This window comes from Bidens hawaiensis, unplaced genomic scaffold, assembly GCF_021521415.1.
Source record: "Bidens hawaiensis isolate Kalapana, Puna unplaced genomic scaffold, B.hawaiensis_p1.1 tig00040833_1, whole genome shotgun sequence".
Lineage (NCBI taxonomy): Eukaryota > Viridiplantae > Streptophyta > Magnoliopsida > Asterales > Asteraceae > Bidens > Bidens hawaiensis.
In genome coordinates, this window is record NW_027505685.1 from 90,367 (window position 1) to 106,550 (window position 16,184).

Consider the following 16,184-nt stretch of genomic DNA (forward strand, 5'->3'; position numbering starts at 1 on the left):
GACGATTCATTTCAACCAAAAGGATAGAATTTCGCGCAACGATGAGAAATAAAAAAGGAAAAGACAAAACCTATTAAAAGAGAAAACTATTAAGTCTAATATCTATCTTACCTCGCTCGCGCGAGACAAGACACACATTAGACTGGGGAGGCTTGAAGAGGTATGTACCCGCCTTAACATTGAGCGGGGCGGGTCAACCCACAAGATATAGACAAGAGGCTTGAAATCAAGATATCATGAAGGCACAAAGCCAAAACCTATGCGCATGGCGCATATCACATATGCTCACGCATCACATATGCTCACGCATATCACATATGCTCACGCATCACATATGCTCACGCGTATCACATGCTCGCGCACCATATATGCTCACGCATATCACATCTGCGCGTGGCGCATCTGCGCGTGGCGCATATCGCATGCTCACGCATATCACATCTGCGCGTTGCGCATCTGCGCGTGGCGCGTATTACATATGCTTGCGCATATCACATCTGCGCATGAAACATCTGCGCGTGAGAATAAAGAGAAGACCTCGCGCATCCTCAGGATAGGCGCATATCACACGTGCACATAATCAACCTCGTCCTTATCCAAATCAGGATAAGGACAACCTTGATTGTGCTCGTCAGACAACCTTCCAGAAGGTATCCTTTAAGGAATAAGAATATGCTGATGTTGACAGCTGCCAATGAAAGGTGGACAACTCAGCAAAACCCATGTGCTACCACGTGATTGCACATGGGTCAGGTGAAATACCTGGGTCAGAGAATAATCAATGAAAAAGCACCAGGTGTCCTAAGGACACGTGGCGCAAAGCGATAGGAGGAGGCCAAAAAGGCCTTAATGGGATTTGAGCCCAATCATTGGAAACCCTAGCACTATAAATACCACACCACCTCCACAAGGGGAGGTAAGCAAGAAAATACATTCCAATTCCTTACTCACTCTCAGATTATTATTATCTTCTCCTACAATCTCTTATTCTCACACCGGAGGGTTACCCCAAAGAGGACCCCTCTGTCCCTTTCTGAGGGGTAAGTTCACGGTGCTGCTCGTTTTGTAGGTGGAAGAATCCATACTCCGGAGAACCATCGGTGAAATAGCATACTCATACCCGAGGAAAGTTGATCGTCTACCAGCGAGTCGATCCACGTTTCTTCAGTAACTTTTTGAAAAATCAATTTCAATTAAAGATCATATAACAAGAAACTTAAAGCATTCACATCCCATTCATCTCTCAAACATTTTTTATCATGTAATTTAATTAAAAATCAAACTTTTTAAAATCTTTTATTTTAAAAGGCTTAACACATCTCATGTATCTTTTTATTTTTATTTTACTTATAAACACTTATTTTATTATATCTCTTGGTTTGATACATTCACGATAATTTGATGGATGATGAGTAGTAGTTTTCATAGAGAAGTGATTCTTTTTATAATTTGAGGTTTCAATAAGTGAACTAGTGAAAGAAATAGAGTGTTTTTAAAAGAATTTTTATATTTTAAAGATTAGGAAGGGTTTGATGAATAGGTTGAGTGATTTAAGAGCATTAATAGAAGGTTCGTTATTAATGCGCTCTCTCTAAATTTTAAATATATATTAAATATATGTTAGAGTTAATGTCCATTTTCGTTCCTGTAGTTTGCTACTTTCGTCACTTCAGTTCAAAATTTGAAATTTTGTCAATTTAGTCCTTATAGTTTTAAACATTAGCCAATTACGCCCCTCCGTCTAACGGCATCCAACTATGCCGTTAGTTTAAGGGGTATTTTTGTCTTTCTCCTGTTTATTTTTAGTTAATGGTCATTTTCGTCCATGTGGTTTGATACTTTTGCTACTTCAGTCCAAAGTTGAAAATTTTTCAATTTTATGTTTAACTTATTTTAGATTTATTTTTTTATTATTTATTTATTTTTTGCTACTTCAGTCCATGATGGAATTCATTGGTAAAGTGGTCAGGGTAATTCCCTAAAACTGAACTATACCGAAAAAACTAAAACCGTTTCTTTGATAAATGCATAATAGTTAGGGTTTAGAGATTAACATATCGTAGCATACATCTGGGTCGAATATCCCGCATTTCCATCTTTGCTCAAGAAATCGATGCATTAAATCGCATGTGTATTCTTCAAATTGTGGTATTGTTCTTAAATTCGTCAAATTCAACCCTAGAGTTGTTGATATGAAGAATTCAAGAACAACACCACGATTTGAAGAACACACATGCGATCTAGTGTATCGATTTCTTGAGCAAACATGGAAATGCAGGATATTCGACCTCCTGATGTTGATTTCGACCAAGATGCTTGCTAGAATATGTTAATCTCTAAACCCTAACTATTATGCATTAACCAAAGAAACGATTTTAGTTTTATCGGTATAGTACGGTTTTAGGGAATTACCTTGACCACTTTACCAATGAATTCCACCAACGGGGAGAGTTAGGGAATGTCTAGAAGCTAAATACGAGGGGGGTATGATTATTGTTGTCGACAAAGTAAAGGTAGACTTGTTTTGGTCATGCTCGATGGTTTTGGGCTTGGATTATGCTTTTAGGGGTTATAGACAATAAAAAAATAAAAAATAAATAAAACTGAATTAAATTAAACATAAAATTGAAAAAAATTCAAACTTTGGACTGAAGTAGCAAAAAGCATCAAACTACAGAGACGAAAATGACCATTAACTAAAAATAAGCAGGATAAAGACAAAAATACCCCTTAAACTAACGACATAGTTAGATGCCGTTAGACGGAGGGACGTAATTGGCTAATGTTTAAAACTATAAGGATTAAATTGACAAAATTTCAAACTTTGGACTGAAGTGACGAAAATAACAAACCACAGGGACAAAAATGAACATTAACTCTATATATTAAAGAAAATCATGAAAATGACAGTATTTCAGCTTTTTAAAATAGATTTAAAAGTGAGAGAGAATCTATAATGATTTTTAATGAGATGTTGCAAATTTTTAAAAAGATGATCAAATTTTGAATATATAATTTTTAGCTTAATTATAAAGAGAGAGGTCGGAAAATTCGGTATGTATGAATTATAAATGTTTTAGAAGTTAGATCAGCAATCAGCATGTTACAATAGAGAGTAGGACCCGCAAAAAATAAAAGACTTCTTTCTTTTTTTATTTTTATTTGTTTTAATGCATACTTTGACCAACCATTCTAGATTGGCCACTGTAAATCAAAATAACAGGAGTCACATCCAATTATTACTCACTTTTTTCATCAAAATCGTTATGAAGTATGAACCATTTTGATTTATTCGAGTTCGGGAACTTTGTATATTAGCTTATTACTATCCAAAAGATGTATATCTACACAATCATTTTACATTTATATTTTTCTTTTTCTTAGGTGATTGTTTTAAAGCTGTTAATATATTTATTTAAAAAGTTTAAAGATTGTTGAGTAAGGAGTGGTGCATGGTGAGTGTTTATTTTCCATGGTTGATCTTTAACAATACCTTAGCATCTTGTGCATTTTTCATTGTTGGTAGTCAAAGTGTGTAACTATATTCCATCAAAATTATCAATCCAATCATAGACAAGAACGTGTAACTATATTCAATCAAAATTATCAATCCAATCATAGACAAGAACCTTTAAGGATATTGGCATGATCGCAATCGGTACGTAAAATACCAAAACCGAAAGCGACTAAAAACACAAACCAAGTACCATATCAGTCATGGGAATAAGATACCGGTAAGGTAGAAAAATACCAAATTGGTTAGTACAAAAACCATAATAACGAATGCCGGTAACGTTACTGTGTTGTTCGGTCGATTTTGATATGCTACAGATACGGTACATGTACTCAGTAAAAAATGTTTATCCCTAGCTTACAATAACCTACATATTTTATTTTGAATACAGTAATACCAACAATTTAAAGTAATTGCCTAATAAAAAGTATTCACTAAAACATCGCCGGATAGTCGATGCGCATAATTATATTCCAGCGAAGTTTATTGAAACTGAAAACCATAAAAACGAATACCGGTGTCGGTACCGATGTTGCTTAGTCGGTATCAGTATTGAAGTATAATACTAGTACAGTGTCGGTATGGTTTTGGTACTCAGTAGAAAAATATGAATACAAAGTTTACAATAAAAAAAATTACTTTATTTTTAATACAACCTGTTTCCAATAAGATTTATATCATAATGCTGACAAAAAAGAATTTAAACATAGCTAGTATTCGTTAAATCGTCGTCGGATAATGGAAATATTCAGTTGAAACTTATCAAAACCGAAAACCATAATAATGAATACCGATACCTATACCGATGTTGATTAGTCATTATCAATCTGGTACAATACCATTCATCATCCGTACGGTTTTGATACTCAGCAAAAAATGACAATCTCTAGTTTACTAAACAAATATATTTTATTTAGAATACCACTCTGTTCAAAAGATTTGTTGGGAACAAAGAGGCGACGCATAAGTGACAACACACATGCGCAAACGATAAGCATGCAGAAGCAGCAAATAAAAGAACACGACACAAGAATTTTACGTGGTTCGGTCCCAACAGGGGACTTACATTCATGGGCTGTTACTAGGTTATTTCATTGACAGATGCTACACAAGCCACAAATTACAATTATTACAACAGATAAGTATATATAGAGACCTAATTAGGGTTTCTAACTTAGTCCCCAAGATAACTCAAATGTGCCTAATTAGTACAGGCACAAAGGTCTTCATAAACCCTAACAATTTCTCACTTGAAGGCCTTGTGATACTCCAGCTTGCCACCCAAGCACAAAACAGCCCATCACTAGTAACTCTAGTAATATACAAGAAACAAGTCTTCCAAGCCTCCAGCTCTCATAAACAAGCTAACGCTTCAATAATAGAAATTCACCAAGCCTTCAGTTCCAAGAACAAGCTAAAACTTTAACAACAGAAGTTCCCCAACCCTTCGGTTCTCCATGAACAAGCTAAGATTTCAAATAATCCACTTAGTTGCAGCGGCCCTCTTCATCAGACCTGAAAGGCCCATTGTCCGAAGGCTTCAACCCGGTTATCACAGACCTAGTCATGGAAAAACCATCAATGACTTATCCTCAATCTCAACCGACACTTACTTACTCACATGATGGACTCCAGAGACTTCAATGGAAAGAATACCATCCATAACACAGTAATCTATTAATGCTTTAGAGGAACCAGCCATCCTATCTTCACCTTGTCAAGGTGGCACGCCCAAAAATGTAATCCCATAACACATACCTTGAGTTGATTTCACTATGTGTGGTTGCTATTTTCAATAATATATAATTTTAATCTCTCTCTTTTGAAGTTTGAAATAGTAATTGGATTTGGAGAGTACTTTCTATGCATGAGCCATACACAATATGCCCATAAATTAACCGATAATTACCCACTTAATATTTAGTTACCACTAGAAATCTTTATCACGAAGACAAATTAATGATGAAATGCATGGAATGGAGATGGTAATTAATATTATAGTAATTTAGAATAATTAAGTGGCATGTGGTACGTGTCTAACTAACATGCAATTTCCTCAATATATATCATGTAATTAGTTCAATAAAATAGTATTACTTGACAACCAAATCTTTAACACTATGAAATTAGGCCACCGCATCTAACACTTTCATATTGATTTAGGATTGTTTCTCTCGATTTACTTTGATGCACATCATGCTTAATATGTTTATCTTCGGCTCGCTTACGGTCTTTCTTGGCCGCTCTTTCCTTTAATTTTGAAAGATGTGAACTCGGCTATTACGGGTACCAAATTCAGATTGCCTCTTGATGACGCCGGTTTTTTAATTTCCGGATCTTTTGGTAACGGGTCTTTTATTATCGTCACCAATAAATGGTTTATTAATATTCATAGGTGGGTGTTGAACAAATGAACGATCAAATAGCCATTCTCCAACGGGGAGGTGTTCCCGCTCGAAATGATTTTTATTCGGCGCTGATGATAAACCCGGGGGGGGGGGGGGGTTTGTTCCCGAAATGTAATATTTCAAACATCGATCTTGTACAATAAAGATCATGGAGGGTAAACTGTAAAGTAAGTATATCTATTTATCTTTTTGTCTGTTCCAGAATGCGACAAATTTGTAACATACTAATACAAATATTTGTGTTAACATATTTTAATTATTTGATTACTCGAACAAAAAGTATAGGCAAAGTAGATGGAAGACATAATACATGTCACTTTGTGGGGTTAGCCCACTTAAAAGAGACACATGTGTCTTAGAGAGGAGATTTTATATTCAAACCTGGGTAAAAGCGTGTATTACGAGGCTATGGGCCTAGATTAGGAGTAACATTTTGTTTTAAAAAAAAAACTTTATTCCAAGCTAAACAACTACGACTTCATGAAAAAAATTGAACATAATTAGCATTGGAATGGTTAAAATCTATAAAAAGGAAAAAAAATGCCTATTATAATTTATTTGTTTTTGGTAAATAATGTTTCTTTATAAAGTATAATATTTCATTCTCTTTTATATTGAAGATGATTTTTATTTGAACTGCATCTTAAAATACCCGATTAATATGATCAATATGGTAACATCCGACTTTCCTGCCTATTAATGCTGTCTATTCGGGCGACTAGTCATACCATTTTTTTTATTACCGAGTGAAACTTCCCAACACATGCTCATTCATGGATTACTCTATCTTGAGCATGCTTAACTATGTAGCTTTTCTTTCATTCACAAACATTACGTCTAAAATGCGTTAGTGATAAGATACATTTTGTAAGAGCAATATCTATCTTTCATGTAGACATAACTTAACAGTATGAGATTTGCATCAATTGTTACAAATATACATAATAATTGACAATAATAATATAATGACAATAATAAGAATAAAAGCAATAATAAAGTTGAAATATAATTGATTATGGAGAAAATTCCCGATATTGACCATTTTTAGAGGGAAAATGGAGTTTGCCCACAAAGCTTCAAGATTTCTAAAATGGACTAAAAAATATAAACTGAGACGACAATTTGAGATAAGTTACGATGAGATTTTTACATCAATTATATATTGACATGTGTAAAAAAATCTGACAAGCCGGTCAAATATTTGAACATGTTGAGGGAGCCGTTCATATTTCCTCACTAAATCTTCTTCTCAAAAACTGTCTTTCCAGACGGTTATTTTATGTTTCCTACATGATCCGTACAAATCATCAACTCTTGAAAATTGTTCCCTTTGAATTTTGTCTTGGCAAACGCATTTGAGAGAAATTTGTTCCAAGGAGACGAGATTAATATTTTTCCTTCCTACTCCGTCCAAATCCTATATTAGATACAATTTGAATCTTCATCTCCCTAACACTTTGATCTTCATCTCTTCATAACCCTTTGTTCTTCGTTCAAAATCATAAAGTTTAAGATGAGAGACCGTGTGAAGGTCCCATATTTCATTTTCTCTCTCTTCAAATGGTGTATATTAGAAAATTTCTGTTGATTATGTGATCTTGTTTGTATAAACTAATATAAAGTTGAAATATTATTGATGATGTGACATTCTTGTTTGTATAAATATGGGCATATGGTAGAGCAATATTGCTTCTTCATCACAACTCAAATACATCATATCATATCCAGCTTGCTTCCATAGTCTCTCTTCATTCTTACGCTTCTTGCCACCAATCAATCATTTTACATATTTAAATAGACCAATTTTAATTTCAAGTTTTATCAACAAAAAAAAAAGTATTACACCAAGCCAGCTAGCATCATGAGGTTTGATGCAACAAAGATGATGATGTCAGTGGTGGTAATGCTGGTGATCATGCTAAGACATTGTAACGGTCTCAGCATGCAATACTACATCATGAGTTGCCCGATGGCCGAGTTCATTGTCAGGAACTCAGTGAACTCAGCTTTGAGAGCCGACCCAACACTTGCTGCCGGTCTTATCAGGATGCACTTTCATGATTGCTTCATTCAGGTACTCGCTTAATTAACTCTACTTTCACATGCTTTCAGTGGCGGAAGTATAACTTCTTTATCGAGGTCATCATAATGCTATTTTTGAATTTTTTTTTTCTATCGGTAGCTTGAGGGTCCAAATCATCTTTTTTTTTCAAAAGAAATCTGAGATTTTATATATAAAAATTCAACAAGTTTTTGTGGACGGAGGGTCAACGGACCCTCTTGACCCCCTTTGGTTCCACTCTGGCTGCATGTTTTGTTATCATTTGATCTTTAAAATTAAGGCATGTTTTAATTACGTATGTGCAGGGTTGTGATGCATCCATTTTACTTGATTCTACCAACGACAACACAGCAGAGAAAGACTCTCCTGCGAATTTGAGCTTGAGGGGCTACGAAGTCATCGACGATGCCAAAGAAAAACTTGAAAACCAGTGCCCTGGCGTAGTATCTTGTGTCGATATTGTAGCAATGGCTGCCCGTGAAGCCGTTATCTTTGTAAGTATATATATACATATCTCATAATATATTTGTGTAGCTTTAAGGATAATTTAATTTAAATGAATGTAATTGTGACACTATATATATATATGTGTGTGTGTTAATGGTGTAGGCTGGTGGCCCGGTTTATGATATACCAAAAGGAAGAAAAGATGGAACAAGATCCAAAATAGAAGATACAAGAAACCTGCCTCCACCAGTCTTCAACAGCAGTGAATTGACTAAAATGTTTGGGCAAAAGGGTTTCACAGTTCAAGATCTGGTTGCTCTTTCTGGTAAACTTTTCTATAAAAAAATAAACAATGATCTAAATTTTATTAAAATTTTGAATTATAAGATTAAGATGGGTATTTTAATAGTACTTGGTTGAATTCTTACAATTTGACAAGTTTCACATGACATATTTGAGATTCTCACCTCTCGTGCTAAATGGACTAATTACTATTGATCATGAGTGTAGGTGGACATACACTAGGAGTGGCTCGATGCTCATCCTTCAAGAACCGCCTAAAAACTTCGATTCAACACATGATGTGGATCCAAGCCTGGACACCCAGTTCACGAAAACGCTCACAAAGACATGTGCCGCAGGAGATAATGCAGAACAACCATTTGACGCGACAAGAAACACTTTCGATAATGCTTACTATTGGGCGCTTCAATGGCAGTCTGGGGTCCTGTTCTCAGACCAAACCTTGATGTCTGATCCCAAGACTAGGAATATTGTCAACATGTACGCGATGAACCAAGCCTTGTTCTTTCTTGATTTCCAACGAGCCATGGTGAAGATGGGGCTGCTTGATGTTAAAGAGACCGGACAAGTTCGTCAAAATTGCCGCAAACTCAACTGATTGGTTTCAATCAACTTGGTCTTGAGTGGTGTTAGCAAGTTGATATACCTTTCTAGCTTTCTATTCTAAGGTTTGTACTATTGGATTGGATTAGGTGTATAATTATAAATAGTATGGAAGTGGTGATAATTGTGTGGTTTAATATATGCATGTAAAAATATAATTTCCATTAATAATACGCTAAACAACTTAATTCATCATGATTTTGAATTGTGTTACTTTGAGTGTTCCAAAAAAACATGCCAGTGGAGAGGGACCTCCTAGGGGTGTGATAAAATCTAGTATATATACCAAGAGTATCACTTAATCCGATTATTTTTTGATTTGTATCTTCAACTTTTAGAAACTTAAAAAGCTACTCTGCCAAACCTTGATCAAACCTCGTGGTCAGGCTTCAAAAGATTTCCAAGCACTTTTAACATAAATAAGCGCAGAGTGCTTTATGTGTAATCTTACCATGATAGATACATCATATATCAATAAGTGCAAAGCTTTTATGAGCTTGCTTGATGTGTGAACTTTTTACATATATAATTATATACCATAACATATATGCTAAAGAAAAATGTTAATGAGATAATATATATGTGGATGTGACGTTTGGTTTCTAATAGCAATAGAACAAGAAGATAATATGTATGAATTATGTATGATAATTTAAAATATTTATTTAACTTCAAATATAAAGTTAAAATATTATTTTAAAATAAGAAAAGGAAAGGAGAAAGAGGAATGATGAAAGAGGGCCCAAGGGAATTTCGGGTCACAATTCACTCTAACTTGAAATGGTGTTAGTTAGTTGCTTGATTTAGTTAAATGCATGTAATAGGTTAGTTTAGTTAAATAGTGATTGGTGGGTCGATGGTTTTTTTTGTTTTTTGTTTTTTTTATATTGACACGGAAAAAGGTGGCAGAGCAGAAGAAAACGGTGCAACATGATATCGATGCGTCATATGGTGCAAGAGAAAGAAATTTATTTTTAAAATAATGGTGCAGAAGATGAAGGGTCGACGAATGAAGAGAAAACTAAAGATTTTAATAGTTTAAAAAAGTGGTATTTTCATACTTTATTGGTCTAAGTGTGTTACTAATTTTGGTGATTTCCCTTCTTTTATTTCTAGATTATGAATTGGATATGCAATATGGTCTCGGTCCATATAATTCGATTACCATTATATATATCTTAAACTAATTTGAGCATCTAATCTAACTTCTAACTATATGTCATGTGAGCAGTTTTTTATTTTATCATCTCTTCTTTTAAAAAATAAATTATTGTATGATACAAGTCTTGAACCCAATACCCCATGTTTCAAACTAAAGATGTTTCTCAACTCCACTTTAGTAGTTATTGTGTTAAATTTCTTAACTTCTAAATAATTTTGTTAATTCACTTATAATTAATTTATGACATATAACAATTTTTAATTTTATTATATTTTTCACCTATGTAAAACACGGGCTCCAACCTAGTAGATCATTGTATTATTGTATTTCATTCGTATGAATTTATTAATAATGAAATACTCATCTCTCCTCCCTTGTACATTCTTTTCATACTTTGCTTTAGTCAAGTTTACAAAACATAACGAATCTTTGACAATTGAAGTAAGCGTGTAAAGCAGTTTTTATTATAGAATTAAAACCATCACATAATTGATTAGCAATCATTTAAATCTTTTCAATTTTAAAGTCAATTCGTGTATGCTTAAAACCCTAATATTTAGATTTTTGTTATACGTACATAGGTTTATAGAATATCAATTAACTCGTTAGAGTTTTGTAATATGCAACCTCGTTTTCATTGTTTAAATCCAAATAAATTGATAAAAAAATATTTTGACACATTAGGTGTAACACCTGGCAAAATTTCGTATCAAATATGTTAACTTTTAAAAATATTTTGACATATTAGGTGTAACACCTGACACATTAGGTGTAACACAAGTATAGTACAAGTAGCAAGAGTTTGAGTTACTCACGGAGATAGAAGATCGCTATATGAAGATGGCTCAGTTTTAATTATTAAAAATAATATGAACAGGTTTAACAAAACTTTATAAATTAAACACTTAGGTATTCATTTTCCGAAAAGATTTTGAAATAAATTAATATTTTATTTGTAAGCACTCGGATATTCAATATCCGAGAAGTTTTCAAAATAATAATAATACTAATAATAATAATTTATTTTAAATAAAGTCTTCCGCTAAATCAACCCGCAACTCTGATATATTTTTCAAAACAGGTACCAACTTTGGGTCACACGTCTAAGCCCTAAGTCGGGATGTGACATTAGGATAGATGTAGTTCTAAAGCAAACTTAAAACCAAGTTTTACATAATATCAATAAAATTCTTCAATTTGGCATCTAATCAAACACCTTGTAAGAATTGCAAACCCGAATCTCATTAGCACATACATAGAATTATAGATGATCTTTAACCTATTAATACTCAAATTTAACAGCATATTTAAAATCCGGTTCCCAAATGTCCTTTAAAATCTCGATGCCCACCTGATTTAAAATCATGAAACAACTAGATTTTTGAACTAACCTGAAACAACCACCTGTACTAGAGGTGGCAAAAAAACCCGGTTCCAAACCCGACCTGGAACCGGTCGTACCCGAGCTGTGGATACGTACCAGGTTTTGTGTCTCTCCACATAACTGGACCCGACCCGGACTTACCGGAACCGATTACACCTCTACCCGGTTAAAACTCGGACCCGACCCTACCCGGAACCAAATAAAAACCCGGCAAACCTGGTCACATACCCGACCAAACTTGGAACCGATTCCTACCTGACCCGGTTCTTGACTTTTGTTGACATTACCCGAAATCAGTTCCAACCGGTTTCAATTCTTGAAAGAGCAAACCCGCACACCGGGCCGAACTTGGGCCTCTTGTATCAAAGGTTCGAAGCTCAAAAAACACTCAGTCCAAACCTTAAAACAAATAGAGAGTGCGGTGCAGAGGTAATCAAAGAAGCCAAGATGTCTTTCAAGCGCGGGAAAGGCAAGGACAAGGACAAGGAAGACGACTTCATCTCGGACCACGCTCCTCCCAAGAAAACCTCAAAGAAGAATGACAGCGAGGAAGAAGAAGAAGACGGCAGCATCTTCATCTGCGAGGTTTCCAAAAACCGTAGGGTTTCTGTTCGGAACTGGCAAGGGAAGGTGTATGTCGACATCCGTGAGTTTTACATCAAAGACGGCAAGCAAATGCTCGGTAAAAAAGGTATAGTTTTTGGTCTTTACTGAAATGCCTAATTAGGGTTTAGGGTTTTTTGTGTTTGATGTTTGTATGAATTGAGTTAGGGCTTATGTTTGTTAATTAGGGTTTTTGAAGTAGGTTACAAAGATGGTTTAAGTTAATTAGGGTTTATATGGGGTTAAACTGAATTTAACTGTATTTTAGTTGCTGATTAGGGTTTTAGTTTACGATTGGTTTTAAATAAGTTTTGTTTAAATTCAGAAATTGTGTATCTTTACTCTGTTTTGCAGGTCAATCAGCTTCTTACAAACCCTAATTTTGACTCAAATACATGAACCTCAAAATTTTGATTTGTTTATTAGCTCATTTGCTTATAGCAAAACTTCAAACTTGTTAAATCTTTATTTGATTTCTAAACTATTTTATCTTGGTTACTTCATACTTCTTTTATTATTATTTTCATCATTGCCGTTATCTTTTTTTAGTTTTAATATTTATATTTTGAAAATTCAGAGTTTGAATTTTTATTTAGTTGTTTAGTGATGGCCTTTTTGTTTGTAATTTCAGGTATTTCGTTGAGCATGGATCAGGTAATTGAATGGCTGTTTTTTCTGCGGGTGTTAAAACTGATTTTTTTTAAATTATAATGTTAGGTTTATGATATTTTTTTATTATGGTTGCAGTGGAAAGAACTTCGTGCTCATGTGGATGAAATCGACAAGGCTCTTGCTTAGTAAATGCTAGTAACAAGTAAAACGAAAATGGTTGTTTTGTTTTATCTGAATGAAGGATGTAGTTTGTAGGATCTTTGTTGGTATGTTTTTAATGGAATGGAATGTAGTTTTGTGGTGTTTTCGTATGAATGGAGCATTTGCAGTTTCTTGCTACTTGTTTTTTACCAGTGACGAAACGGGTTAGTTGAGTTAGAGGTGCACAGTTTGAGTTCTGTACTCAAATTGGTTTTGGTTGGTTAAAGATGATTGAATTAAGCTTTTTTCTAAACTGGTTTGGTTAAAATCGGTTTTGAGGGTCGGGTTTGACTGTTTCTAAGTATAGGGTTCAAACCAATTTTAACCCATGCGGTTCAGTTTTGGTTTAACTAACCGGTGTCTAAATCCAACCCGGTTTGGGTTTAAATTTGGTCGGTCAGGCCAAGTTGACCCGCAACATTTTCCACTTTTTCTTGAACAAGTTAGGCTTTTTACATCTCATTGTTATTACTTGAGTTGCTTATCAAATATTAAAAAAGTATAGTTTGATTACTTATAAAGTTCATATTAGTTAAATTAATGATTAGTTTAGACTAGATGTTGGTATATTTAAGGATGGTTATTGTGGAGGGGCTTTAAACCTCTTATTTAAGAGACATGTCAAGCTAAAGCTCACCCCCCTTAGCACTGTTTGATACCACATTAAAACCCAACCCCTTTAGCATTTGAAGTCTCTCTCTTACTGCCCGGTCTTTAACGTCTCGTCACAATGTGCTGAATATTTAAGTCAGGCCACATAAGCTTTTGAAGCCCCTGTTGCAGCCCATAACAACACGCCTAAGAGCTGTGCTAGTTGAATTGGAACTTGGTTTAAAACCCTGATACCACATTAAAGCCCCACCTCTTTAGCACTTGAAGCCTCTCCCTTACTGCCTGGTCTTTAATGCCTCACCGCTCTCTTTCTGCCCGGTCTTTAATGCCTCGGCGCAATGTGCTGAATATTAAAGTCATGCCACATCAACTTTTGAAGCCCCTTTCGCAGCCCATAACAACACGCTTTAGAATATGGAGCTGTGTTAGTTGAATTGGAACTTGGTTTCAACAGGTTATCAAATAGAACGCATGGTTTGATGATATATATATATACACCTTAGAATCTTGAAATTAGTTAAAAATTGTAAATAAGTAACTAGACTAATATGATTAATGGCTCTTTTTTGTTCCAATACAATTTCGATGCCATCTAAAGTTTTGTTTTTTCATCTTTTGGAAATAATTATCAAATAGAAGGGAATATGCATGAGTATAATTAAATGAAAAGAAATTACATATTTCATCTATCTTACTACATCTAGAAAGATGCTATTTGTGCCATACATATGACTGTACAAGTATTAACTTCTCAGTTATTGCATATTTGACCCATGTTATTTGTGTGTTCTGTTAATAACAATTTAAACAGTTTCCCTCTATTAGACACTAAATCATGTCATGTTTGGATCGACTCGTTTGATCTAATTGTGAAGTTGAGTAATACGTAGTAACTTAATAACAATTTAAACAATCTCTCATTTTTAATTAGCTTGAGATTAGATGAAGCGAATGTTTACGATTTGATCATGGCTAGTTAAAACCTATGTTGTCGTAATCACTAGTCGCTAGTCGGCTGGTGAGGTGTGAACTAGCAATTAATCGGCACATAGTTGGGGATTTTTATGACATAAACTTAATTTCACTAACGAGTAAAGTTGTTGGAAGTTAAAAAGTGATAGATTTTAAGATAAACTTAATTTCACTTTAAAACAAATAAAAACCAAATAGTTATCTTAACTAATCCAAAGCCTAATTAATTATGTGTCTTATTTTGCATTGGGTTAAAAATTGCCGCCCCAAACAATGCCATAGCCAAGTGCCTTACAACATAAAAAGCGAGACCAGTGGCTTTAGTGCGCCACCATGACATAGTCAAATAGCTCAATGTCAACGTGTTACGGTTATCCAAGTTTCAAACTGACAATAGTCAAATAGATGCAATTACAAATTAACCTGAAGCAAATATTAAACTCCACTAGTTCATACAGTCAATTGTGCAATGTCACGTGGAGATGCCATAGTCTCTTCAGTCTTTACCATAATCACCAACATTAAGAAGGTAACTCAGCTTTCCCTTGTCGATTATACACTAATTATTATATTATAGAAAGCTAACTCAGATTTTTCATACAACCACGAGCCCGAGCTCAAGACTTGTATGGGAAGCTCGTTTTGACTTCTCTATTTTAATTTTACACCGCACAACCGAGCGTTGGCTTGTTTAAGGTTTTCCCGAAATACAAATTTAATTTAAAACATATATAAATTAATTAATAAATAATAATCGGATCAAGCCCGAGCCGACCCCAAGCTTAAACTTAAAAAGACAACTCACAAGCTAAGCTTAAGCTTTAGAAAAATAAATCGAGACAAACGAGCTTGAGCCTAGTTGCATAGTGGTAAAGAGGGTAGTAATATAATAACTCATATAGAATCAATTAGAATCAATGGATTCGTGATAAAATCCCTTTATGATGTATTTTAGTATAATTTTTGACTGATATAGAGATCAAATGGTATAGTTCATTTGTTGGTAGCTTGGAGGATTAAAAGCATGACTCTTGCTTTCCAATTGGCTGTTTTTGCATTAATTGCTACTTCATCAATCTTATTGATTAGCGTACCCGTTGTAGCCAGGTTATGATTCAGTTCACCAAATCATTGAAAATCATTGATAAAAAAATATAAAACCAAACCATTGATTAAATAGATCCTTTTGGTTATGATTCGGTTAACTGGTTAACGCTGACGGCTCACCCCTATTTGTAAGATAATCAATTATGTTATACAAAGCACCACCAACTTTTAAACTAAACAAGGTTAATCATATA

The 16,184-nt window shown here is 34.3% G+C and overlaps 1 protein-coding gene and 1 pseudogene across 2 annotated transcripts; both read left to right on the forward strand.

Annotated features, from left to right (window-relative positions):
• The first annotated feature begins 7,613 nt into the window (after window positions 1-7,613).
• On the forward strand, window positions 7,614-9,456 carry LOC143614751 (peroxidase 47-like; annotated as a pseudogene). The gene is made up of 4 exons (XR_013150343.1): window positions 7,614-7,996; window positions 8,290-8,478; window positions 8,594-8,756; window positions 8,942-9,456. The product of XR_013150343.1 is annotated as a peroxidase 47-like (transcript).
• A 2,874-nt stretch (window positions 9,457-12,330) lies between these two features.
• On the forward strand, window positions 12,331-13,429 carry LOC143614748 (RNA polymerase II transcriptional coactivator KIWI-like). The gene is made up of 3 exons (XM_077088089.1): window positions 12,331-12,574; window positions 13,118-13,140; window positions 13,234-13,429. Exons 1-3 carry the CDS (start codon window positions 12,331-12,333, stop codon window positions 13,282-13,284), a joined length of 318 nt encoding a protein of 105 aa, XP_076944204.1. The 3' UTR covers window positions 13,285-13,429.
• Window positions 13,430-16,184: the final 2,755 nt, after the last annotated feature.

Bases quoted from the DNA above. Each gene is read 5' to 3' on its own strand.
- LOC143614748 (XM_077088089.1), top strand. From the start codon at position 12,331: ATGTCTTTCAAGCGCGGGAAAGGCAAGGACAAGGACAAGGAAGACGAC. The intron at 12,575-13,117 runs GTATAGTTTTTG...TTGTAATTTCAG, and splicing joins GCAAATGCTCGGTAAAAAAG to GTATTTCGTTGAGCATGGAT. The intron at 13,141-13,233 runs GTAATTGAATGG...TTATGGTTGCAG, and splicing joins TTTCGTTGAGCATGGATCAG to TGGAAAGAACTTCGTGCTCA.